Source organism: Sebastes fasciatus, chromosome 16 (genome assembly GCF_043250625.1).
Source record: "Sebastes fasciatus isolate fSebFas1 chromosome 16, fSebFas1.pri, whole genome shotgun sequence".
Taxonomy (NCBI): Eukaryota; Metazoa; Chordata; class Actinopteri; order Perciformes; family Sebastidae; genus Sebastes; species Sebastes fasciatus.
Window position 1 is genome coordinate 20,401,644 of NC_133810.1, and position 27,980 is coordinate 20,429,623.

Below are 27,980 nucleotides of genomic sequence, written 5' to 3' on the forward strand. Positions count from 1 at the left end.
TTTACAGCAATGTAAGATAATTAAATGCAGTATAAAATAAAATGTTTATACAATTTATGTGTGGTTAGTTGTGAGTCTTGCATGATCAGCATAATCCCAAAACATCCAATTGGGTTTATAAAGAAGATTTCTCACATGCATTTACTAGATCTCCCGCTGATAACTAAGTTTTTTTCAGTATAAGTGATTATTTTGTTGGCTTTTCTCCCTTACCCTGTTACAAATATCCCCCTTCACATGAAAGAATACTTTTTTGTTTGTTTTTTGTTTCAATATCATTTCAGGTTTCTATTTACCTGCAGTACAGTGTAATTTGTGTCTAATAATATAAGATACACTACTATATATTGTGTTTTATCATAGGAAACTGCAGGGCGATTGGATTTCAAGGGCTCCTTCGCCTTTGAAACGACACAAAAAAATAACATAAAAATAAAAGAGCTCCAGACTACAGAACATCCTAAGGACACACTGTATATGTCAAATAAATGAAATACTTTAAGTGAATTTATACACATGCTAGATTTCAGAACATGTTGGTCTCACTCATTCTCATTTAATTTGAAATGTTTCACTCCACAAGCCCTTTCCCCACCTTTCTTTTAATTTCTCTTTCTTTGACTTCCCTTTCTCATCCAAACACATTACCCTCCTTGTGTGCCAATTATCCCCCTAAGAGGCTGCAAGCCTCACTCTTAAACAATAGGAGCAATCAGTTGCCCTCTCTCCCTCTCCCCCTTCTGTGTGCCCCTTTACTCCACTCGCTTTTTCAGCAGAGAGTGCAAAGGGAGGATAATTTTTCCAAACAACAGTGTTGGGAGGAAAGTGGCAGGGGGAGGAGAAAGGAGAATCAGAAAGAGATAAAGAAAGCGAGAGGGCCGGGGTCACGTTGGTTCAAAGAGTCTAGAGGCACGTCTGACAATACAACACTGCATGCAGATGTTTGCTGTCTTAAGCCAAGGCAGGCAAATAAACAGCTGCTCTATAACCCTTGATACAGATCCTCTAAACCCTAAAATATACAAAACACAGCCACACTGTGACATGAAATGATTCTGCAACAAAAAAGCTGATTTTACAGAATACATTTACACACTTGAATATGCAGATGTATTTCTACAGCAAAACCACATTTCATTAATGTTTGATATCAAATGCTTAAATTTGTCTCTTTTTGTTGTTACTCAAATAAGATGTTAAAATTATTTGTTTATCATAGTGTAATTTCATTAACCTTCAAAATAAAGGAATCTAATTTTTGATTAAAAGTTAATAAAACAAGACTTCATTCATTTTTGTAGATAAATAAAATAAGGAAGTATTACGAATTGTAATATAAATCATTGTGCCTTTTTTTATGTTTATTTTTTAATCAATTCAGGGGTGTTTTTTTCCGGCAGTTTTCCAGGTCTTTCAATTTAACGCCTATTTCCCCTTTCATTCATGCCTGCTATCATGAGTCATCAGCGGGCTTCGTCCCTGGGGAGGGAAATCCCAGCTGTCACTAAATAACTTTTCAGATCACACCAATAAAGCTAATGTCCACGGACACTAAAGGCCGCGGAGTCCATTTAACAGCTGCTTAACGCATGAGCACACAAGTGACACACACACCCACACACACATGTACGTGTGTGCACAAACACACACACGGATTGTTGTGGATTACTCTAACCAGGCTAATGATCTCCTCAATGGGACAACTGGGACTCTTCTGAGACCATCTTCAGCCTGAGGCCCCACAGGGACCTGGAGAGGGGCTCAGGGGTAATTACAATGTAAATGCTGCGCTTGTGTGTGTGTGTGTGTGTGTGTGTGTGTGTGTGTGTGTGTGCCTGCATGTGCAAGATTAGGTTAATCTACAATCAAGCAAGTTTTGATTATGATGGATGTAAAAATCACTGAATATACAATTATTAGCAGTTTATAAAAAAAAAACATGAATAATTAGATGCATGTAAACAGATATAACCCTGTTTGCGTTTGAGTTTAGACACTTTTCTGTCCATTTCTTTCTGTCATAAAGCTTTCTTAAACTTGTTGTATATGAAGATATTGAAATTAATAACTATATATAAATAGCAACGCAATATATTGTATTTTAGCTCATTTTCAATGATCTTGTCAACAAAAAAACTAGGGCTGTCAATCGATTAAAATAGTTAATCACGATTAATCGCAAATGAATCGCACATTTTTTATCTGTTCAAAATGTACCTTAAAGGGAGATTTGTCAAGTATTTAATACTCGTATCAACATGGGAGTGGACAAATATGCTTGCTTTATGCAAATGTATGTATATATTTATTATTGGAAATCAACTAACAACACAAAACAATGACAAATATTGTCCAGAAACCCTCACAGGTTCTGCATTTAGCATAAAAAATATTTAGGTGAAAATAACACATTTATACTTAATACAGAAACTGCATGTTTTTTGCCCCAAACTGCATGTGATTATCATAAAGTGGGCATGTCTGTAAAGGGGAGACTCGTGGGTACCCATAGAACCCATTTTAATTCACATATCTTGAGGTCAGAGGTCAAGGGACCCTTTGAAAATGGCCATGACAGTTTTTCCCTCGCCAAAATTTCAAACAAGTTTGAAGCGTTATTTCACCTCCTTCTCGACAAGCTAGTATGACATAGTTGCTACCAATGAATTCCTTATATTTTCTAGTTTCATATGATACCATTATTCACTCTAGCTTTAAAACTGAGTCCACTACAACCTCTGAAAGATTGATTGTGATAATGCGTAAAAGAAATTAGGGGCGTTAAAAGAAATTTGCACTAATGCGTTATTATCGAGTTAACTTTGACAGCCCTAAAAAAAACTGAAAGTCAAATCACTTATAAAACGAACATAAAATACAACAAAGGAATTCAATTTTGTGCAGCCTTTTCACATCCAAACAGTTTTGAATGAATAATCAACACGTTAAAACAAAATACTTCAAATTAATTTATGTGTGGTGCTTTTTTTAGATTCCAACCAAATTTAGCAAAGCTCACTTACATGTTAGGTTGTGCACGCCTTTGCTTTCTGTGCCTCTTAAAGGTTTACTATTGACATTAAGGTTCAGCTCCCTCTCTGTTCAGTAAACATTCAGATTTGTCATCAACGAAACAACATTTCAACAGCACCTGCTCACATTTGAAATGATGTTTAAACATTCAAAATCAGCAGTGCTGGATGTAGATGACAGGAAAGCAGAGGACAAGAAATGGAGGAGGGACTAATTGAGTGGGAGAGAGGGATGGGGGTAAATGGATGTATGATTGATGTGAGTTGGACGCTGGGAGAGAGAAGGAAGGGGGAGAGGGGGAGTAGAAAATGGGGTGGCAGGCACAAATTGATCCTCACCTTCTTTTTTTTGTCATTCTGCCTTTGTTTCGGCTCATGGCCCCTCATCATCATCATCATCATTATTATTTCCCCTCTCTCTCCCTCTCTCTTTCTTCCTCGCTCTGTCACCAGTCCCTCTTCCCGCCTCTCTCCATGACGCTCGCCATGCCAATCAGATCGTAACATGACATTATGGCTCATTATACCTGGGCCGGATGGCCAGCCTTCTCAGGTACAATGTAGAGCACAAAACGGGGAGACGTGTATGAAATGTGCCTCAAAATGTAAATGTTCCGTTTCTTTGTCTCTTTATTTGCTGCATGTCATTTCCGTGGCGCCCAGACAGAATTGTGCGAGGCAGTGCATTATGTAATCTGGGGATACGGGCTTGTAACGCCTAAAGAAAGCACTGATGGAAAGAGATAGCGAGAGGGTGTAAAGAGAAAAATAGACGCAAGGAAAGGGAGTGAGAAAATGAGAATCATAGGAGGGGGAAAAGGTAGAAAGAGCCATGAACGCTCAAGCAGCAGAAAAACATTGTGGTCATCTGCAGTGCGATGAGTCACCTGTAGGCAACACACACACACACACACACACACACACACACACACACACACACACACACACACACATACGCACAAACTCAAAAGAGACAGGCTTTGCAATCACAGCCCACAGCTGTGTAGTTACAATGCCATATTGTCTCATAAACTGCATTCACTGAATGCGTCGCATTGTCAAATCTGAAACACAATCTTCTGCTGAAAGTACAAGTGAAAATAAAATGTGATGGAATTTAAAGATCAAAAGGAAATCACAAAATGATTCGACCTTTTTAAAGCCTTCCTGGCAAATTTGAGATATCAGCGTGATGATTAACATAAATTGTCGAACAAAATGTTAATGAAAGTGGGAACTTAGTTTTTAGATGGTTTACTGCCGGCGTGATGTTGCTGCTCTTGCAATTAGTTAAAATAAAATCTGTAGATTAAATCAACCATCTGTATTCTGTGTACATATTTCCTTCTGCTACCCTTCTGCTCCTCATCGTTTAGGTCGGGCTTGAAAAGGCTGCGTCAAATGTGCTGTGATCCACGTGACTAAGATATTCAACATTATACACACCAGATACAGTATATACTGGAGAAAATTAGTAGGGCTGCAACTCATAATTATTTTCATAATCGATTAATCTGCAGATTTTTTCGTTTAATCGTTCAAATGTCCAAAACCTCCAAATATTCAGTTTATTATAATGTAAGACCAAAAAAAACTGAAACCATCAAATATTTGGAATTTTTGATTATTAAAATAGTTGCCGATTAATTTTATTTCAATCAACTAATCGTTGCAGCTCTAAAATATATCAACAAAAGCACTTCATTTCATATTTGATGTAAATAGGGCTGTCCCAAATACCATTTTTGGGCTTCGAAGCTTCGGTGATAAATATTTGAAGGTATTCGGAGCTTCGTGGTGCAGCAGGGCGCAGCAGGCCGACATGTTCTTCTGTTCGTCTTTTTCCATTTCCGCCATTTCAGCGCCGCACTACTGTGTACACACGCACCTCTGCACACAAGCAAACAACAGTAATAATTAATGTTGAATATGAATAATGAATAAAGTTCTGGGATTATTATTATTATATACTTACATATAAGAACTAAAAACATTTTTAAAAAACAAAGCATTCGAATAGTGATTTTGAGGTTGAATACGATGGTCGAAGCTTCGAAGCATTCGGGTCAGCACTAAATGTAAATCACATTAGCATCACAATGTCATAAAGCAATAAAACAGCCTTTTGATGTTTGCAAATACAAAAAAATAAATAAAAACAAAATTCAAATTCAAATGGTCTGCAGGATGAAAATGGTATTAAATTGCTATGAAAATATGTGTTATTAACCGTATCATTACACAAAACTAACTTCGCTAATCTGATATAAATTATTTTGCATGTTTTCGTAAACACAAAATATTAGTTTTGTAAAGCCAATGAGAACCCAAAGAGGACTTCCAACTAACTCGTTTTAGTTGTATCGCTTCTTAAGGAATTTAATATTGAATATGTTGATATCTTAATCACAAATGTCTGCTTCAGCCTCTGGCATTTCATTTTTTCAGTGGCAAAGGACTTTCTAGCAAAGCTGTATGTTAAACTGACTCATTATTCATTGGCTGTCAGATAGCGCAAGGTTACTGTAAAAGAAAAACAAAGCATTTATGCTGCAGCCTGACAGGAAATCAGGTGAGCTTTCAACAGCAACGTTAGCTAATTTCCAAAATTTCAGTCTGTCGTTGAATTTGAAATATCTGACTATTGATAAGTGTTTCTGATGGCCATGTGGTTCATGTAGAGACCAACGTACAGTTTCTTTTTCCTTCTTGAGGCAAAAAAGATGGGAAAGATCTTGTCATCATTCATTCTAATTCTTTCTGCGTTTAACTCACACTCTCTAGTCCTCCCACATCCCCCCCCCCCCAGCCAGCTTCATCTCTTTTCAAGCCTCATCAACAACATACAGCACTCCCCCCCCCGCTTCACCCCACCACCTCACTCCCCTCCCCAATTTCCTCCATCCACTTTCATGTCCCTGAACAAGAATAAGATTAATTCAGTCCATTTGTATTAGTAGTAGCTAGTTGTGCTGCTTTAGGTTTTCTAACAGCAGTAAAAAATAAATAAAATAAAATCTGTGTTGAGTGGGAGCTGCTCCTCGTCGGCCATCTCCTCACACTGTGTAACCTCACTGGTGTGTTCTCACTCTTGTGCCTTCAGTCCCTCCTGTCTGTGTGAATACGTATGCAGCCGTACGCCTTTGCACACATTTGTGCAAATTATTGCAAGGCACTCTTTTATTCATGGGCACGTGCGTCTTTTAAAGCATTTCATTTCGGGAACATTTCAGTTAAGTGGTTTATGCAACTTTCAGGAGACTTGAAACATTCAGGTGTGAAAGACCACACAGTAACTATTGGCTTTTTCACGGTGTTGCCATGGCAGCACTGCCAATGAGAGACCTATTGATTATTAATATTTTGCTGTCATCTACTGAGCTGGGAACTTTACTTTGTTGAGAAAGCAATGAGTGGAAACGGTTTCCGGTATGACCTGTTCTCAACCTTTTTTATACTCTGTGGTTGCGACCTTTAACTGTAGAGTCTGACCACATATTTGGTCAAACTCTGTTCAAACACAACGTGTAACACATGAACAAACATCCACAAACATCCTGCCCTTACCCAAGCGACATTTTGTAAAAGCTGAAAAGATTCATCACTCTCTCTCACATTTAGTCCAAAACCAAATCAGTCGTGTCTAAAGGAGACATTGTGTTTTAAAACAATATGAATTATTCTGTGGTTTCTTTGAGCATCAGATTGTTTTATTGTATAATGGATCTGACAACATCTTTGCTCGTCGCAGAGATTTCGTGTAATCTGCAAAAGATGTTTTAGAAATGGCTGTTAGTACTAGATCAAGTCATGGAGAATGAAGAAAGGGATCAAGATACATGTCCAAAGAAAGCACGATTCACCCTCTTGTATGAATTACACTGTATGTTTGAGTAACTTTCTAAAAATTGGTCCAACAAGAAAACAAGAATGACATAATGTCTCCATACTTTACACAGTAGTCATGTGTTCACCAGAAGAGGTCTGGATTTTTAATGTAATCGTAGATTAACGAGGGCCTCCTACCCACTCATAGAAGTCTAAAGGCCTTACACACCAGTAGCGTTTTTTTCGTACGATTAATATACATATCAATATATTTTTCAAACTGTTGTTTTTGTCATGAGTACAATGGGCCATTAGGAGGTAAAAATTAGGAGGTAAAAATAATAATAATTATGGTGCCGGGGGATTGGGGTAATATTCAATGAAAAAACTCTGAATTTGTAAGATTAAAGTCATAAATTTACAAGAAACAAACTTGGATATTCTCTGAGATTATAGTGGCAAATTTACGAGAAAAAACTCACAATTTGTGAGGTTATAAAGTCGTAAATTTACGAGAAAGAAATCAGATATTCTCTGAGATAAAAGTGGCAAATTTATGAGAAAAAAACTCACAAATTTGCGAGGTTATAAAGTCATACATTTACGAGAGAAAAAAACTGAGCGAGGTGAAGGTCCTGAAAGATACATGTACACGTTTTCTTTCATGTTCCTTTTGTTCTTTCAAGTACTAATATTATAGAAGTAACAGGAAAGTAAACACGAACAACTTCTATCTTTGACCACACAAAGGCGTGTGTCTTTTATTTCAGCACAGCTAACACTAAAAACCAACCGTTGAGAAGACGTTATTATGAACAAACTACGTTACCATAGTTACACACTGACACTTTCTTCCGATTTTTTTGTCTCATAAATTTATGATTTAAATATCGAAAAAAAGTGTTTTTTTGGAATATTACCCCCCTCCCTGGCTCCTTAATTATTATTTTATTTTTTTACATACAATGGCCCTAATACAGCCCAAAAAATGCATCAACCAATCACGTTTTGCTGAACAGGTTGAGTTGCGCCTATATTTATAAGGATTATAAAACAACACGGAGGCTCTGTAGTAAAACTAAGACGGCAAATTTTATTACTCCTTTCAACATTGACAAAGGCAGCGCATACCAGATCCAGTCCTTCCGATACCTTTCAGAAAAAAATACATGATATTCGCAGGCGAGTATATCGCATTTTTGTGTTGTTTATTCGTCAGGCCTGCTGTGTGTAAAGGCCTTAAGAGCGTCTTGAGGAGCTGCAGAACTTACGGGCTTCACTGCTTTCGTTTTTGTTCTTTTTTAAATGTGTTTTTGATATACTTTTGGTCCGTTAGAGTGTTTAAATTCCAAAATAAGAACATAAAACTACACGAAACCAGCTAATTGGGCAATTGTTTTGCGCAATTGATTTGCCAGTTTCTATCGTCATCGGCCTGTTCTCCATCTTCATGTCTAATATGTTAATCTCTTGAGGCTGAAATGTCACTTTCCTGACGTCATGTCTCCAGTTTCTATATGTTTTCTTTTTATTTATAGTGTGTATGTTGTTTTCTACATGTGGTAAAGACTGACATCTGACTCGCAGCAGCTAAATCTATCAAAATTGACTTAATTTGACGCAGTGTATGAATCATAAAAGGCAGCGAGCTGCAATTGCTCTTCAATTGTTTGGCTGGAGAAGAGGTAAACGTTCCTTATGTGCTGCACATTTATATCTAAAATCATTCCTATCTTTACTTTAGTAATGGATATGCCCTCCCACCTAAAGGTAAAATCTAGTGCACATGTTGTGATGAAGGCCCTAGGCTGAGAGATCACTAGTGTGTAGTTAAGACCTGTGTGTGTGCTACAGAGCAGATAACTCCTTTGTTTTCAATCTATTTCCAAAACCAGATACTGCAAAGTTATTTTCAGCCACTTGTCAAAGTGTGTAAGGATCAATTTGAAGAGCTAGAGACTTTCGAAGCATCACAAGCTGCTGGTATGTTTTAGGTAGGTGAGGCCAGGTGCCGCTCTTGCGTCAGATCGAACGTCTCCCGCTTCACTTCCTCAGACGATGAAAAAAAAAAAGCTCCCGAGGGTGAAACTGAAAGTGAGAGAAACAGGTTGCCTTCTCTCCAAGGTCAACCAGCTGCCACAGTCGATGAGCCTGTTCAGTGTATGAGTCAACAAAGCACAGAATCACTTCCAAGCATTCGTTTGTCATGTCTAATACAGCCCTCTGACCCATCAAAAACACATAGTCATACATTATATTCCCCGTGAGCTCACTGGCAGGCTTTTAACTGAGTCATACAAGATGTCCTCAAAAACCTGTTAACTTCTGAACTTTTACAGGTTTGTTGTTCTGCTCTTGTCCATGTGAGCGGTCCCTCAGAAACCCTTTGGTGCTGTCTGTTTGTGTTTACCCCTGCGCACAAACCGGCAGCTTCATCAAGGGTGCTATGGAAAGGACAGTGTGTCATGAGGGACCGAGCAGCGCGGTGCCGCATTGTTTTAGAGGCTGGATGAGTCACGGAAGACAAATCAGGGTTGGTGGCATTTGAGAAGGCTCATCCATCGCATTAGGACAGCGCTGTTTAAATCAACAACGGGATTATAACGTGTTCCCATGATGCCTGTTTTAGCAGGTCAGACAAGGAATTCATTAAGGCATAATGTAACATAATTACCTGAGAGACTCGACAGTTACATGTTACGATTGTAATTTTTTTCTGAAGAAGAACACCTCCCCTCTGCCGTCTCCTTCCCGAAAATGGAGTTAAAATTCTCAAAACATCATGCCATATTTATAGCACCTAGAACACAATGTGAGTGCAGCATCGCTGTGACTATTTCAAGTAATTTCTATATGACTCACCAAAGAAATTCAAAAGCTCATACATCATCAGAAGAGCAGACAGCAAATTCTCTTCTGCTTTAGTCATGGCTGAATTACTTCTCATCTATATTGCCATTTTTCAGTGAGATGAGTCCAGGCTTCAATTATTTGTTCCTTTTGACAAAGTCTGAAATTCAAATGAGTCGCTTGACATTGTGTGGATTTAAACTAAAAATGTGGTCAAAAATACGTGAAACAAACCCCACCACACCCCACCCCTCCCACCATCTCATTCAGGTTTTTACCACATTCCAAATAATGCTACTCAGTAGGGTTTTCTGAGTGGCTGCCTTTGATATTTTTTTTCCTGTCTGCAAAATTACACAAGATTGCCCACATACAATAGGGGCAGCTATAAATGCGTTAATTTTGTTTTTGACTTTGAGCATACACCTCTTACGTTCGTCCCGAACGTCAAGTGTATGCAGGTGACAGACTCAGAGAATAATCCGTTTTCATCCCCGCTCCCCTTTTCTCTTTATTTCCACCTCTGTGTCTCTTTGTGTCTCGCTCTCTCTCTCTGGCCACCCTCACACACACTGCCAACGTGAGATAGCCATGTCTGTGTGTCCAGTGCAGTGTGTCATGTGTGATAATGTGTGACGTACGCGTCACGTGCCAGCGGTTTTAGGGTTCCACTAGAAGCTACTTATTATTGTTATCGTTTTTAGGCATCATCATTATCAGCTGGAGCAGACACGACGGGTCCCTCTGCATCATTGTTCCTTCCAAATACCCCCTAAAGCTCCAGCCGCCAAAGCTACCCACAACGTAACCAACAAAGGAGGGAAGAGAACATGTCGAAAATCACTCTGGCACTCTTTCAACGTCCCTCCCCTCATCCATCCTCTCATCCATGGCCTGCAACCCCCCCGTCTGTGTACCCTCTGCACTCTGTCTCCCTTTTTCTGCCTCTCTATCAAATGTTCACTTCTTTTGTCTCATGGACTCTTTCTTATTCCATCGCACTCTATCTTTCTGCGTGACACGCTCTGCCCTCGTCCGCTCTCTCTGGCCGCCATTATCTAAACCACCCATCTTCTCATCTTTCCCTCAATTCCCCTCTCTCATAGTCAGGAAAAAAAATCCACAACCTACACACACACATAAACGCACACCCCAACACACACACAGTGACACTGTGCGTGCAAATAGTCTCACCCCTCCCAAAACCTTCTTCCATGCACACACACACCCCCACCACCACCTTCTACTCTCTCCAAACCCCCCCACCCTAATCCTAATCACACCACCACCACCGTCATCAGCCCTTATCTCACTCCACCAAATCTGCTGTGACTCAAAACAATTTCCTCTCATTTGCGATTTTACTGCACACCCCTGCCTCCTACACCTCCATCAAACCGCCTACCCCCTCCAATAAGCCCTCTCCACCTCCTCAATACCCCATCGCTACCCATCAGGCGCGAACCCCACCCACAGCACACATGCACACAAACACAAACACGTATACAAATGCACTCACGTACACACACACTGACCGGTCGCCATTAAGAATGACGGCTCGTCATGTGTAAGCTGTGACTTGCCACTGTCATCCAGTGGAGCCCGAGAAGAACTGCAGTGTGACGTCACGGCGGACGCAGGCCCCGCTGGTTGGTGGAACATATTTACGTGTGTGTGTGTGATTCTATGCGTGTAGTTGAGATGGGGGAGCCGGAGGAATACAATTTGGTGGGTGGGTGGACCTGGTGGGCCTTGCTGCATCACTGAACCAGGAAAATGAATGAGAGCCTACACTAGGTGTCACCCCCTTCCTCTCCCGTTGGCCTCTGCTAATTTCCCTTTCTCATTACTGCTCTTCTCTTCTCCTTTTGGCCCCTAAGGCAAAGAAAACAGTTGAAACTGCAAAAATCCACTGACAATATGTTCAACGGTATGTTGCAGGGTTGCATGACTGTGTTTAATGACTTGAATCAGCTGAAGGAGAAACAAATGTTTATATTATTTGATTAAATGATTAGAAATCCATTCAAAGTTCAGTGAGGCAGCCTGATGTGCCAGAAATTTTGAGCGTTTGAATTTCAACAAGAGCAAAACAGCACCACCTGACGGGAGGTTGCCATAGCCACAACCAGAGAGAGGAACGCCTCACTGAGAGGTGTTACTCTGGGAGGAAGAATATAACATGATGAGGTGACAGGATACAAGCATGTGTGCTGTTTTACAGTGACAGACTCAGTGATTTACCTCAGTGAGGGGAAAATAAATCTCTGAGCGAGAAACACAACGCCAGTTCTTTCTGTATCTCTGCAGTCATGAAATGGTTTGACAGCCAACAGCAAAAGACAAAATAGTTTGTCAGTAGCAGACAATGTGCAATTTGTACTGGTGATGGGAATTTCAAATGTCACCTTTAGCTTTTACTGGTCATTTAGATAAAATCTCAGACACATTAAAATGTTGAGCCTATAATGCAATAAATGTTCATTATAAAATACAAAAATATTCTATTGCATTTAGAGTAGGGCTGTCAATCGATTAAAATATTTAATCACGATTAATCGCATGATTGTCTGAAAAATTAATCACCCATTTTTTATCTGTTCAAAATGTACCTTAAAGGGAGATTTGTCAAGTATTTAATTCTCTTATCAACATAGAAGTGGGCAAATATGCTTGCTGATATATATAGCTGATTTTTTTGGCTAGTTGGGAATGGCGGAAACAAGCTGTGAACACAACATTGACATATCACCTTATAAGTTGATATAGCAAAGTTGTTAGCAAACAGGTGCTTATTTACATACCCCGCCGTTATGGAGCGACATTATCATTCATGTGGAGTTATGTTTCTGACCACCTGGCAAATATTCACTCATTTTATGTTTCTACCAACTCCTGAGGGAGTATCTGACTCTTTAGCTGCTAAAATGCTCCACGTTGTCCACCATCTAGTTGCTAACTGTGTCTGTCTGCTGTTTGGTGCTGAGCAGGCAGCGTTCAGTGGATTTCTACGGCTTTTCTGAAAGAAATAGTTGCCTTGTGTGGACATAAGCAACACTATAAAAGTGATGAGAGTGACTCTAAGTTGCGGACCGGACATCTAAACAATGAGCTGAAACTAAAGCTCCATAAAACCGAGGGGAACTGCAGATTCAGGTAATGAATCTCTATAGGTTCATCACTACGAGCGACCCCTTTCACTTTGTAAAATTGTTTTCACATTGTCATTTGAGATATTCTTAGTGTAAAATATCAGTTATAGCCCCTTTTAAAGCTGCTCTAATCTATTTTTTTTATATTATCAATGACCATGTGAAGTCACTTGTTGTGACAAGCCCACAGATAATTAAAAACAAAAGTCACATGAAAAACTCCTGTTGAACAGAGAATAAAGCAGCAGCGACAGGTGGGTCTGCGACCACAGGAGGGCAGAGCTCCGGAGAGGAGACTCTGTACTCTTGAAACGTTTGCGTTCATATGTGGTGTGGTTATAATTAGCATTTGTACCTCGACAATTTTTTTTTACATATATCTTAATTACTGACTGATTTAATGCACTACCGGCGTGACACACCCACGATGTTCGTTACATGTATAGTAGAGGCTGGGTCTGGCTCAGTGGTGATTTTAGACTCTTTTTAGGGGTGCTCAACCACACCTAAATTTCATCTTAGCACCCCTAAAAATACTAGAAAACCTAAGGAATCTATCGGTACCAACCATGTTATGCTAGCTTGTCAGGAAGGAGGCTAAATAGAAATGTGTTTGTGAAGGTTCTCAGTCATCCAGGTCATGGTATCCGAGTAAGGGTTAAATCAGCAGCAACTGGACTTGTTTTAGGTTCTTGAAGACATTTCACTTCTCATCCAGGAAGCTTCTTCAGTTCTGGCTGAATGGTAGGGAACCCAGGAATTTAACCTCTGTGGGGTCGTTAGCAGGAATATAGAAACCACTCAGTACATTGGTGGTCCTAGGTGTGCCGATTGTAGTTATGGGTCGTTGGAGTCAGCTGATGCCTAGTGTGAATGACTGCCACATGGGTCGTTGGAGTCGTTAGAGTCGGTTGATGTCAGGTGTGAGGTCAAGTGTCAATGGTTGTTTAATCTCCTGGGCAGGGATTCCAGTACAGCATTGTAGGTGGAAGATAGGTGATGCCTTAGGCCTCTTCCTCTGTTGAGTGATGGCTTCTCTACTTTGGCAGGTTTTGTCCTTCATACATCGATACTCTGTTAAGGACATAGTTAAACAGGGTAAAAGCCCTGCTAGTCATGTGTGTTTAATTAAAGGCATGTGTATTTACACTTTCATTCCTCTGAATTTTGGTGAAACAGTGAAAATCTGTGAGTGGAAAACAACCAGCTTAATTTTGGCACAGTTTTAAGGGGAGTGCACAGCTTGCTGGTGGGCCGAGAGTGGAGAGATCTGACTTGTAGCAATGCCCCAGCATACTGTCCTGTATATACCCACTCTCACAGAGAGAGAGAGAGAGAGAGAGTAGGGTTGGCAGACGTTGCCTTGGTTATTGATTATTATCCAGGTAATTGGTTATTGATTACTCCGAGCCTTCTTGTCTGTGTCTGAGGGGAATTGTGCTGTACGATCATTCAGTTTGGGATTGAGTTCTGTTTTCTGGCAAATCTCATTTCAGTATGGAAGATTTAGCAGCAAAAAACGCATGTAGAGGAGTAAATGGACAGTCCAAAACAGACGAATCAACTTCTCCTGCTGCTCACAGCGTTGACTCACGCTGCGGATCCTGCCTGAAAAGCATTAAGTTGTGGGTACCTGTGGACTACAAGAATGAAACAGTTCAGCTTTTAAAACTGGCGGGACCCGTGGTAAGATTATGTTTAGATGCAGCAAGAGTCAAACTTTACAGCACCAGACTAAACATTTTAGAGATAATGGTACTTAGTCTGCAACAATATTGAGAATGATTGAGTGTGATTCATATTGAATACAGGAACATGTGTCTTGTTGAGGCTGTTAGGATTGTATATTTTTTAAACTAACTATTAGTAGTTAGTTTGCAGTGTGCCTCACTTATGATAAACGTGAATATGTCTGATTTGTTTTAATTTGAAAAAGATTAAATTGCTTTACTTCTAGTGCGGGGTTGTGGTGTACCAGTAAGTCTTTTCAATTTGCCACCTGCTTTATTATAACAGTAATTAACAGGGTAATAACTGCAAACCATTGGGACTAATTAGGAAAATAAATGCCTGATAGTGATAAAAGTGTGGCAGTGTTTTAACTGAAACAGATTACACCCTCTCACTGACCTAAATAAATGCATTAGATGCGTCACAGTGTCAGACAAATACAGTGTGATATGTTGGTTGTGCTCAATTAGCACTTGAAGATGTTCAAAAGTAACCCTTAAACTCTAATGTATAGACTTGATACATGCTTGATAGACCAGATTGGAGATATTTATCAAACAATATTTTCAATATACCATAGAAATAAATTAGTAAGTGTCTCCTGGAGAGAAACATTATAACTTAGAAAAATATTTCAGCATGTATCCACTTTTCACTGACTCCCATTCATTTCACAAAGCTAGATGAGGACATTTAGTTTCCTTTTGTGCAAACCTTTTGATGCCAAAGGCTGTCAAATACCTACACCAGCAATCACTAAAACTATTTTCTAAAGGAGAAAAGAGAAGTAGTAAAGACGTTAGGAAATAGAAAGGAGCTGCAGCAAAACCAAAGCATAACACATGTCAGCTGCCAGAGCGAATAAGAACTTTCTCTTACCTCGAGGCCTTTTGAAACCTTTTTTTTTTCTGAATAATAACTCCATCAGCGACTGTATGTGCTGCATGTGGAGTTTAATGTTTCATTCATGTTCGGTGAAGTTCATTTGTGTTTTTTTTATAGCTATGAAAACAAGGGAGCATGATTTTATTTTTCAGTTCATTTCACATACGATGGGCTTCCTCATCGGCTTCGTCAGCATGGTGTTCTGCGGTCACCTGGGGAAAACAGAGCTGGCGGGGGTCGCGTTAGCAATAGCGGTGAGTGAGCGGTTAGTTTTTATTGGTGTTCTGCTCTCAGGCATCACTGCTCATTCTTTTTCACAGCGTTGAATTTTAACTGTTTTTTTATCTGTCCAAGCATGAATGTGTTTTTCTTTTCTTTCTGGACTGTTGTCTAATAATATCTAATTTGATTATAGGTAATAAATATCACAGGTATTTGCATTGGCAGTGGTTTGGCATCAACGTGTGATACTCTCATATCTCAGGTATTCAGTTAATCTTATTTATGCAGCCAGGTCAGCCCTGACCAGATCATACTGTTCACAGCATGCCTGTGTCAAATTACCCCTTTTCTTGCACATGAGTATTTTCTTTTCTTGTTTTTCTGCCCCCTTTCTTGCAGACTTATGGGAGTGGTAACCTAAAGCGTGTAGGAGTGATACTCCAGAGGGGAGTTTTGATTCTGCTCCTAGCTTGTTTCCCCTGCTGGGCCGTGCTCGTTAACACTCAGCCCCTTCTGCTGGCTGTCAAGCAGAGCGCAGAGGTGGCCAGGTGAACCCTCTCCACTTCAAAATCACTGCATCACAGCCATACAATTGAACAAACTGACCTCAATACAGTGCTCCAGGGATGACGTACTTTTCCATTGGGTTTTGGATTATTGCTGAAAATAAGCTCTGTGGTAAACATACGATTTATGATACTTACACATTCAGCAAGATAATCTCCACAAATGAATACCACTTTTATGATTTTTGAAGTATAAATGCAATCGGCAGAAGTAAAAAGCTAACGTTAGGCTATAGACCAACTACACCACGGCCACATGAGGGGGAGTATAAACAACAAGGCTGTAAAGTCGGTCAAGTCGGCGTGAGGACGTTTTGTAGTCACATTTAGCTATTTATAGCTACTGTCTTTTTTAAGACATATCAAAGCTTCAAAATTCACTAGTGGGGTAGGTAATGATTTATTTTAGATCGTAGAACAAAATGTTAAAATCTCTTAAACTTGTGTTAACCACAGACCTTATTTCAGGCATCTCTTTAAAAACCCATTCAAAGAACCCATTGACTTCCAGACAAGGGAATCGGAAGTGTTAAAATTAGGGATGGAACGGTTCAGGTAAAAATCCGAACCGTTCGGTTCGCTAGTCACAGTTCGGGGCATGTATGTATTGTTCGGTTCATTTCAAATAAGTTATGAGGCAGATTGTGTATTTTTTTCATGTAGAGTTAGGCTCCCGTTTATTGTCAAACTTTAAAATCAAGGCCTATGGAAGTAGGCTGGGACATGGGTTGACATGGGTCTTAAGGTATGGGGTATAACACATGCGCAGTGTGACTGAAACTGCGGTTGTGCGTTGCTATTTGCTCAGTTTTGGAGAGTACAGACCAAATTGTACTGCACGTGTTGTACCCCAAAGATAACACGTATTGATGAAGCGTGACCCAGCCTCCTTCTCAGTTGGCACAGATGAAGTGCAGAGTGCGGCTGTCAGTCAGTTTAGGAAATGGCGAGTGGACACGATAAAGTACAGGATCCACCAGCATCGTTTCACTCTGCTGTATGGGAGCATTACGGATTTAGTGTTACCTATGAAAATGACGGAAGAAAAGTGGTGGATAAAACAGACGGCGACTGTGTAAGCACTGTGCAACACGTGTGGTTTATGCTAGCTGCAATACTTCCAATACGGTGAACCATTTATGAAGACATCACCCCGGTGTGTCTGTTGATAGCGCAAGGAGAAGAGAGTCGGGTAGGAAAGAGTAACTCCTTCTCCCCGCAGCATTTAAACAGCCTCTACAAGCAGATTCAGACAGGGCAAAAAACATAACTAAAGCATTGGGGAGGTTTATAGCAGCCTTATGCAGTCTTGGCGCTGGATTTCAGCATATGATTAACGTAACGTTACTTGCGCTATACACTTAAGCAACACAGTAATTCCCTAACAGACATGACTAGGAATTGTGAACGAATTGTCCAACACAGACCATGTAGCTCTTACTATAGACGGATGGACATCCAGGGCTACTGAAAATTACTGAACTGTGATTGCCCACCACATCACTTCAGAGAGGGAGATAAAAAGTTATGTTTTGCAGACGTGCCCCCTTTATGAGGGACACAAGCAGTGACAGATTGAAAACTGGAGAGGGGCAACAGCACAATCCCCGTAATGTGTTTTATATTTATGAACTATTTTTAAATAACAGTGGCACAGAAATCCAACCGTATTCCTTTCCAAATACTGCACGTTTTGAGTGGAAAAGCTAATCTTTCAATTAAGAGCTGATAATCAGGGAATTGAGAAATATGTTATACAGTTTTTTTTTTTTTTTTAGTATAGTTCCGGTTGAGCTTATGCTTCAATTTATGTTGATGGCCTTAGTCTATAATTACATCATATTTATATGAAAATAACAACGCTGCATTTTTTGTTTACACTAATTACTGTAGAAGACCTATTCTTTCAATTAAGATTTGACAATGAAGAAGTGTTTATGTTCCTTAAGTAAGCCATACTTTTGTTAAGGCAAATATTTGTTAACTTATTTTTTGCCAAATAAATGAAAAGCATGTTGAAAACGCCTCGCTGTAACATAATTGTACCGAACCGAAAACCGTGACACCAAAAACGTGATATGAACCGAACCGTGAATTTTATGAACCGTTCCACCCCTAGCTAAAATGCTAACTCATTTCCTGGTTTTAGGACTCATTCCTGCAGCACTCTGTATACTCATGAGTCAAGTTATTCAGTATGATTTATTGAACGTATTTACCATTTTTGTCTGTCTGCCATAAAGACTCTCCCAGCTGTATGTGAAGATCTTTATGCCAGCTCTGCCAGTGAGTTCAGCCTTCTCCAAAGTTTTGCATTAAATGTTTTTTTGTATTTCCATCCATATACGCTGTATTGAATGGTTGCTGTGTTGCATTATTGATCTAATTAACCCCATACATGGCCTCATGTTGGATTCTGCAGGCTGCCTTCATGTACCAGCTGCTGGGGAAGTACCTTCAGAATCAGGTGCGTTTAACGACTGCAAGCAATAATGACTGAAAGTTTGTCTGTAATGAGATCATTTTGAGTGTTTAGAAAGGAGCGTGTACTGTGAGAAAGTAACAAACAGCAGGTGCACTGATGTGTTGAAATGGCATGTTTTTTTAAACAGCTTGCTTTGGCTCACAGGGCATCATGTGGCCCCAGGTGATATGCGGAGCCACAGGGAACGTTTTAAATGTAATAATCAACTACATCTTTCTCAACCGTCTGGATCTGGGGGTCGCGTGAGTACCCCCACCATATCCATAATAGTGTACTCCTTAACTGAGTCATAATCTTTCAGGATACATCATACTTAATAGTCATTCTCAATTGTCAGCTGGAGGCTTTATTTGAGGACTTCTTTGACTGGCAATGATGCTTTGTTTTTCCACCTTTTTGTTGTTGTTTAACTGTCTTGATGCCACTAAAGTGGATCTGCAGCTGCCAATGCCATCTCACAGTATTCCTTGGCTGTGTTCTTGTTTGTGTACATCTGCTCCAGGGGACTGCACAAAGCTACATGGGATGGTAAGTTTAGTGGATTTACTACTGTAGGGATAACTTTTCATTTGACCGTTACTTCCTTATGATTTCTTGAAACATTTCTGGAAAGAACTTTTTAATTTGCTGCTATTTATTAGGACAAAGAGACTAAATATTACTTGAGTTAGCTTAGTAAAAAATAAATCTTGAAATAACAGCTCCATTTAAATATGTGCTCCATAAAAGTATGTAGATTAATCATTTATTTATTATTGTATATTTTACTCTCTACGTGTGCTGAATTGTTTGCTTGCCTGCAGATAAATTTCACACGTTTAGATGATGACCTGCTGTGCAGAGGGTGCAAACTACAGGGTATCCATGGGGAGCTTTTGTAAAGAAATGTATAAAGAAAAGAATACAGAAATAAATAAGTTTGGGAAAATATATAAGGGGTGAAATGCAAAGGGAAAATTGTGCAAAAATAAATAAATGTGTAATACATAAATAAATGCAAAATAAATACATAAAAAAATAAATAAATCCATTTTAAAATTAATAAAAATAAATACAGAAATAAATAAAAGGTCAAATGAACAAAAGAGTTAATAAATAAAGGAATTAATACAAAGATAAATAAATAAAGAAGCAAATTAAAACATAAATATCAATTTATGTCATATTTTATCAACTAATTAATGGCTACTTATATTGTTGAATTGTTTGCTTACCTGCAGATAAATTTCACACATTTAGATGATGACCTGCTGTGCAGAGGATGCGAACTACACGGTAGCCAGGGGGAGCTTGGCTCCTCTTAATAAGACATGAGCTCCCCTGAAGACATGATTTATGAAATTTTGGGGAGTCTATAAAATATTGGCAATATGCTATTCTTGCCATGCATTTCTATTTTTCCGTATCTTCGTCATCATGGATCAAGCGTAAAATTAGGCTATTGTTGATGTGTGATTCATGCATGAGGGTGACTCATCACTAATTCACTTTACTGTAATAAAGATCAGCATGCATCATATTCTTGCCATCATCATCGAAGCTTGGGGGCGCAACATCACTCACTTTAACTCAAAGATCAGAAAAAGAAAAATCTCTTAGTCACACTCTGCACGCCGAATCACCATTATTCATTTTTCTGTTTAGAGAAGTGAATTTAAAAAAAAGCTACCCGAAAGCCATGTTATAGTTACATACTAAAAGACTAGCTTTACCATGAATTGGAATTAATTAATTGGACATGTGCAAATTGAGCACTATCTCTATTGTATCTATAATTGGTGCCAAATTACATAGTTCTTCCTAGGTAACTTCCTAAAAAACGTTTTAAGAATTACAGACCTGGAAAGTAAAGCATTACAGTTTTGGCATCATTTAAACGTACATCGATATCAACACGTGTTTTGACAAAACTAATGACACTCCCATCAGCTGTACTAGTGCTAAATAGCAAATATAAACATGCTAACACACTAAACTAAGGTGGTAAACATGTTAAACAAAACCTGCTACACATCAGCATGTTAAAATTGTCATCATGGGTATGTTAGCATGTTGACGTTAGCATTTAGCTCAAAGGGTCTGTTAGCTCAAAGCACCGCTGTGCCTAAGAACAGCCTCACAGAGCTGCTAGCATGTCTGTAGACTCTTGTTTTATCTTTCATGTAGTGTTCACAAATCACACTAATGGATGACAGTTTTGGCTCAGTTCTGCATTGTAGACATGACAATGAAAGAAGTCTCACAGGAGTATAACATGCTGGGTATAAATAAGTTTCATTGAATCAAATGCACCTCCTCTTATCTCTTAGGCTGGTCAGGAGACTGCCTACAGGAGTGGGGTCCTTTCCTCCACCTGGCCATGCCCAGCATGCTGATGCTTTGTCTGGAGTGGTGGCTGTATGAGATCGCAGGCTTCCTGGCAGGCATCATCAGTGAGGTTGAGTTGGGAGCTCAATCTATAGTTTATGAGATGGCTGCTATCGCTTACATGGTAACTGCCTTACATTGCTTTTGTCTTATAGTTAGGATTTCTCTCTTACTCTAAATACCCTTTTCTGTTATGTTTTGGATTGATGAAGAAATAGTGCTAGGGCTGTCGATCGATTAAAATATTTAATCGCGATTAACTGCATTATTGTCCATAGTTAAACATGATTAATCTCAAATTAATCGCACGTTTTTTGTCTGTTCTAAATGTACCTTAAGGGGAAAGTATTTAATACTCTTATCAACATGGGAGTGGGCAAATATGCTTTTTTAATGTAAATGTATGTACTGTATATATTTATTATTGGAAATCAACTAACAACACAAAACAATGACAAATATTGTCCAGAAACCCTCACAGGTACTGTATTTAGCATAGAAAAATATGCTCAAATCATAACATGGCAAACTCAAGCCCAACAGGCAACAACAGCTGTCAGTGTGTCAGTGGCAGTGGCAAGTCATAGTCAAGTCAGCACTTGACTATGACTTGCCCCAAACTGCATGTGATTATCATAAAGTGGGCATGTCTTTAAAGGGGAGACTCGTGGGTATCCATAGAATCCATTTTCATTCACATATCTTGAGGTCAGAGGTCGAAAGACCCCTTTGAAAATGACCATGTCAGTTTCTCCTCGCCAAAATTTAGCGTAAGTTTGGAGCGTTATTTAGCCTCCTTTGCAACAAGCTAATATGACAAGGTTGGTACCAATGGATTCCTTAGGTTTTCTAGTATTTTTAGGGGTGCTGAGATGAAATTTAGGTGTGGTTTGAGCACCCCTAAAAAGAGTCTAAAATCGCCACTGACCCAGACCCAGTTGACCCAGACCCAACAGCTGTCAGTGTGCTGATTTGACTATGACTTGCCCAAAAACTGCATGAGAGTATCATGAAGTGGGCATGTTTGTAAAGGGGAGACTCATGGGTACCCATAGAACCCATGTTCGTTATGATGCTAATGAATTCACTCCAACTAGCTTTAAAACTGAGCCCACTACAACCTCTGAAAGATCAAATAGCGGGAGGGCTAAATTGCAAGAAATTAGTGATGTTTAAATGAATTTGCATGAACGCGTTATTATCGCGTTTACTTTGACAGCCCTACATAGAACACAATGTATGCTTATGTAATATTTGTGTGGATACCTGGATGGTTTTGATAGACAGGATGATCCCCAAGAATCTTGATTTATTACTATATCTGGCTATGAAATCATTGTTTCCATTTTTCCACTCATCCTGTCCACCACAGTTTCCAATGGGTTTTTCTGTGGCCGCCAGTGTTCGGGTTGGAAATGCTCTTGGTGCTGGGAACACAGAGCAAGCCAAGCTGTCCAGCAAGGTCTCCCTCATCTGTGCATGTATGAATCAAATATGTAGCCTGACAAATCTCTACCGCAGTGTACCAATACGGGAGGCAATGGCTATATTGTTACAGAGGAGATGTTCCTCTGATCTACTAAACATGCTGTCTTTCTTGTGTCCAATCCAGTCATTCTCTCATGTTTCATCGGCGCGTGTCTTGGCGTGTCCAAGGATGTTGTTGGTTACATTTTCACCACTGAAAAGTAAGTGCAGATTTGTGTTTTCTTACATCAGAAACAATAACTAACAGGCAGACCCTCACACAGAGAGCTCATTTAATGTAAAAGTGTAATTCATCATATATTAACTTCAGAGGACACTGACCCTCGACAGCTTGTACTTGTTGCTTTTTGCACTGTTACTACCTGAGACATGGTAGATGCAGTAATTTAATCTAAGCAAAAACATATTTCTATCAACTTCGCACTCACCCGTCTTTGTTAGAATTTCCTTTCCATATTTGCATTTTGCTTTTAGAGACATTATTCAGAGGGTGGCCGATGTCATGAAGATGTACGGTTTCATCCATGTTGCTGACACCTTTGCGGTGAGAAACTTCGCCATACAAGTCACTTTATCTCTCTACAGAGCAAAATAAACTTTGACTTGTCGCACAGATTTCTAGATTTCTCTTTGTTTTACCTCCACAGGGTGTGACCGGAGGTATTGTCAGGGGGGCAGGGAAGCAAAAGATTGGTGCTGCGTGCAACTTGGTGGGTTTCTACTTTATTGGGTTTCCCATTGGAGTGTGTTTGATGTTCCCTGTCAAAATGGGCATTGTGGGTGAGGACAGATTAAATTTTTATAAAGTAAGTGACAGTCTAATCATATTTCCACCCAAACAAATGAAATGCCTTCTTTTCATCTCCGTTGCAGGGCTGTGGTTGGGGTTATTCATTTCTGTTTTGGTACAGTCAGTGTTTTTTTTAGTTTTCCTGTGTAAACTAAACTGGATGAAAGTCACTGACGAGGTGAGTAACACCCTGTTTCACAGGAGGAAAAATAGACTGTATATAAAGATGGACGACATTACAGCTCCCAAAAAGTGAAGCCAAAACATCTTGATCGCCCCCTGGTGGCTGGCTGCAGTATATATCATAAATCCTGCCCCCTTTATGTCAGCGGATGGGACATGGGCCAAACTAAAAAGTCAAAGTACACGTCAAATTAAATGATCATGATTGACAGCTGTGATATTCTGTTGCGCACAGAAAGAAGAATTTTTTGCGGCCGTGCTCGGTTCGCGATTGGTTGGGGCAGGTGACCTCAATATCGAGGCTCCACTGCCCCGATTACTACTGCACAGACTCTGGCCACAATTATGTTAAAATCTCAAGATGGCAACTCCCGTATCTGGGATAATTTGGCTTCACTTCTGTACAGTGGGAGGAAGTGGAGACACCTCATCCATCTTTATAAACGGTCTGTGGAGGAAACTAAATTAATACAGTGCCATTGCTATTGTAGTTAAAACTATGTGCAAATTCAACAGTGTGGACAGTGTGTGTATAAAGAGGCAAAGTCCCGCCCCTTACACTGTGGGACCTTATTTTAGAAAAAATATGAATGTGAGAGACAAATATTTTTGTGGTCCTGTTTGAATTGCACCATGAATCACACATATGAGGTTTGACAATTTAAAACATAATTTTGCAAGTCAAGAAAGTCGCAGTTTGTTGTAAAACTGTTGAAGCATAAGACTGTGAAAATACTTAATTAGGAAGACTACACACCCCAAGTCGCTTAAGTGACGTCTCTCTCGCTGAAGCTACAATGCCTGTGTGATCGTACCGGGATGTACTCACACAGGTCTCGCTCATTCTTTCGCTTTCCGGCTGATAATAAGACCAGGAGTTTCTGGATAAAACATATCAGGTAAGATAATGTTTCATTTGTGCGTGGAACATAGCTAACTTAGCTAGCTAGCTAGTGTTGGTGACGTATATTGTGCAAGACGAGAGATGTAGTTCACTGAGCGGTTTCACACAAAACTAAAGGATACTACAACGAACCTACAACAAACTGAGACTTTCTTGACTTGCAAAATTATGTTTTAAATTGACAAACATCATATGTGTGATTCACGGCGTAATTCAAACGGGATCAAAAAAATATTTGTCTCTCGCTGTTGACTACCGTACATATTTTTTCCGAAATTAGGTCCCATGGGGGACACCAAAAGGGGAGGGACTTCGCTTTTCTATTGTAGCTTATTTTTCTGTGTCTTTGTATGTTTGAAATATGTGATTTAGTTGTTGTTTTAAATATCTCTGAATAGGCACTGGTAAGAGCAGGAGTCAGCATTACAGAGAGGAACAAGATCTTCATGATAGAAAACAAAGGTAAACACAAGTTACTACCTACAACTACATATAGACATCTTCTTTCTGGGAACTATTGCACAACTAACATTAATCATGTATTATAACCCTCACAGCCCTGGACTCTGGTGAGAAACAGACCCACATGAAGACCAGTCGATCCACTTCTTTGAGTCCAGTGGAGGGGAAGGAGGAAGCCCTCGTTGCAGGTCAGCAGACTTCAGATGACGTGGCTCTGTCAGTCAGGCAGCTGGTGGTACGACGTGGCCTCGCTGTGCTGCTCATGTTCATCATCCTCGCTGCTGGAGTCTTCATCAGCGAGTTGCTCATCAGGCTGCTTGAATTACACGAGTGACCATTATTAGACCTCATGTGTGCAGCACGAAACAAAGCTCTGTGAGTCTGCCTTCCAGAGTACAGATGCATCTTCATGTTTAGCAGTATAAAAACAAACATAGACACCTTCAATCTGCAGCAAAATTATACGTACTACAACATATCTTTGGCAGCTTCCATCTTACCATCTGAAGCACTTTGTAATGACAAATTTCCATTCCATACTCACACTTTCACGAACCTTCTTACCATTTCTTATGCAGTAATGATGGGAAAATAGCTGCTTTATAATGATATATGCTACACAGGTTTAAAAAAATGTTCTGTAACAGCATTACAGTAAATACATGGAATTATTGCACCACTTTGATAACTTGGAAGATTGGAAGAAAAGTTGTTGAATTTTTTCAGATCCATTTTGTCATTCATACCGAAGTAATTGTCTTTAAAGTTAAATCTATTTATAGTATTTCTTGCTCTATTCTTATTAATAATTCAAACCCAGTCACATTTGCAGTTCATACTGTATATTAGTCATGTTTTGGAAAATATAATATAATAAGAAACACGACTGAAATGAGGCAACCAATTAAAGGCTGAGCTGAAAAAATTCTGTATAGGGATGTCTCCTTTATATAGAAACATGCTGTGTAAGATGGCTTCCAATCAAGACACTGACGAAATATATGTTCTCATTATGAAATATATAGTCTGAATGGATGCCACAATTAGAAAGAGCATGATTAAATGCTATATTTAGGCTACAGCGTATCCGTGGACGTGTGCTTTCATCATCAAAGACAGAAAAGCTGCTCTTTTTCTTTGGTTTATTTTTTCTTCCCTTTGATCTGCGTTGCCAAATTTGATGATAATGAAAGGTCTGTACGCTCACGCTGCAACGTGCGGGCTGGATGAAGACATGTCAGACTGAGCAAATCAACCACCTGTTCACTCTGTATAGGGGCAGATAACTAGCTAGCTCAGGCTTCACTGAGGCTCACAAATGAAGAATTCACCTGGTTAACAGCAAACGTGATTTTCTGAAATACGTGCATGTATGGTGTTTCTCTACAGATCCTCTAAAAGCAGTGGATCGACATTTTGGGAAATACGCTTATTCAAGTTGTATGAGAAGATTGATACCGCTCTTGTACCAATGAATTATAAACAACCTGTTAGCCAAGCACAAAGACTGGAAACGGGGAGAAACAGCCAGCCTGGCTCTGTCCAAAGGTAACAAAATTCCCCTACTAGCACCTCTAGAGCTCACTGATTAACAAGTTATGTGTAATTTGATTAGTCCATACTGGTAGAGCAACCGGTTGCTGGCTGTAGCCTCGTATTAACCATACAGACTTGAGAGCGGAATTGATCTAACTCTATACCAGAAAGCGAATAAGCTAGGGCTGTCAGTCGATTAAAATATTGAATCACAATTAATTGCAAATTAATCACACATTTTTTTATCGGTTCAAATTGTACCTTAAAGGGAGATTTGTCAAGTATTTAATTCCATCATCATGGGAAACAGGCTTGCTTTATGCAAATGTATGTATATATTTATTATTGGAAATCAATTAACAACACAAAACAATGACAAACATTGTCCAGAAACCCTCACAGATACTGCATTCAGCATAAAAAATATGCTCTTAAAATGGCAAACTGCAGCCCAACAGGCAACAACAGCTGTCAGTGTGTCAGTGTGCTGACTTGACTATGACTTGCCCCAAAACTGTAAGTGATTATCATAAAGTGGACATGTCTGTAAAGGGGAGACTCATGGGTACCCAAAGAACCCATTTTCAGTCACATATCTTGAGATCAGAGGTCAAATGGCCATGCCAGTTTCTCCTCCCCAGAATTTAGCGTAACTTTGGAGCGTTATTTAACCTCCTTTGCGACAAGCTAGTATGACATGGTTGGTACCAATGGATTCTTTAGGTTTTCTAGTTTCATATGATGCCAGTATCATCACTATACACACACTATATCTGTAAAGGGGAGACTCGTGGGTACCCATAGAACCCATGTGTCCTATGATGCCAATAAATTCACTCTACCTAGCTTTAATACTGAGCCCGCCACAACCTAAAAATGTAAAGTTGCGTTAAAGAAATTAGTGGCTTTAAAACTAATTTGCGTTAACGCGTTATTATCACGGTAACTTTGACAGCCCTAGAATAAGCATATTTCCCAAAATGATAATACTGCATAAGGCTGCTTGACATGAGACCATGTCAGCATTTGTTAGCATTAGACAATGGACAGCAGCAAAATAGAGTAAAAGGAAAGTATGGTTTAACACCTGTTTTACTTTTTGTGTGTAACATACATTTTTGGTTAATTCACATATTCCGTTTTTTCCAATTCTTACTTACAAGAGTGTATAAAAGCTGACAGAGTAATTATTTAGTCCAGTTGTGTTTGTATTTAGGCCACAATCAGGCCCTCCTGAAAGGATTTTTTTATTTGGTACAGACTAACCACATATTTTGGCAGATGCATTTCAGTATAGTGATAACTTCAAAAGAGCTTTCACCTTAGAGGTATCCATAAAAGACTATGCTCTGGCCTGTACGTAGCCAGTGCACCCACAAGCCACTGCATTCTCTAAACTGACATCAGCACCAGCTTGCAACAGTACCATAAAAAAAAGTGCATATTAATTTATCGTTATTCATCATGTAAATCAGGCTTGATTCATACATGGTTACGTC

At 39.5% G+C, this 27,980-nt stretch overlaps 1 protein-coding gene across 2 annotated transcripts; it reads left to right on the top strand.

Annotated features, from left to right (window-relative positions):
• The first annotated feature begins 14,103 nt into the window (after nt 1-14,103).
• Nucleotides 14,104-27,608, top strand: LOC141752314 (multidrug and toxin extrusion protein 1-like). 2 transcript variants are annotated; one of them, XM_074610147.1, is made up of 17 exons: nt 14,104-14,247; nt 14,359-14,548; nt 15,631-15,732; nt 15,894-15,962; nt 16,100-16,248; nt 18,510-18,552; nt 18,689-18,733; nt 18,896-18,993; nt 19,182-19,279; nt 21,061-21,242; nt 22,491-22,599; nt 22,731-22,806; nt 23,081-23,150; nt 23,254-23,386; nt 23,480-23,574; nt 24,882-24,945; nt 25,041-27,608. In XM_074610147.1, the coding sequence occupies exons 2-17, from the start codon at nt 14,360-14,362 to the stop codon at nt 25,277-25,279; spliced, it is 1,761 nt and encodes a 586-aa protein (XP_074466248.1). In that variant the 5' UTR covers nt 14,104-14,247; nt 14,359; the 3' UTR covers nt 25,280-27,608. The 2 variants fall into 2 exon arrangements, with proteins under 2 accessions (XP_074466248.1, XP_074466249.1); XM_074610148.1 differs by lacking the exon at nt 14,104-14,247 and having other exon boundaries at nt 14,266-14,548; nt 19,254-19,279.
• Nucleotides 27,609-27,980: the final 372 nt, after the last annotated feature.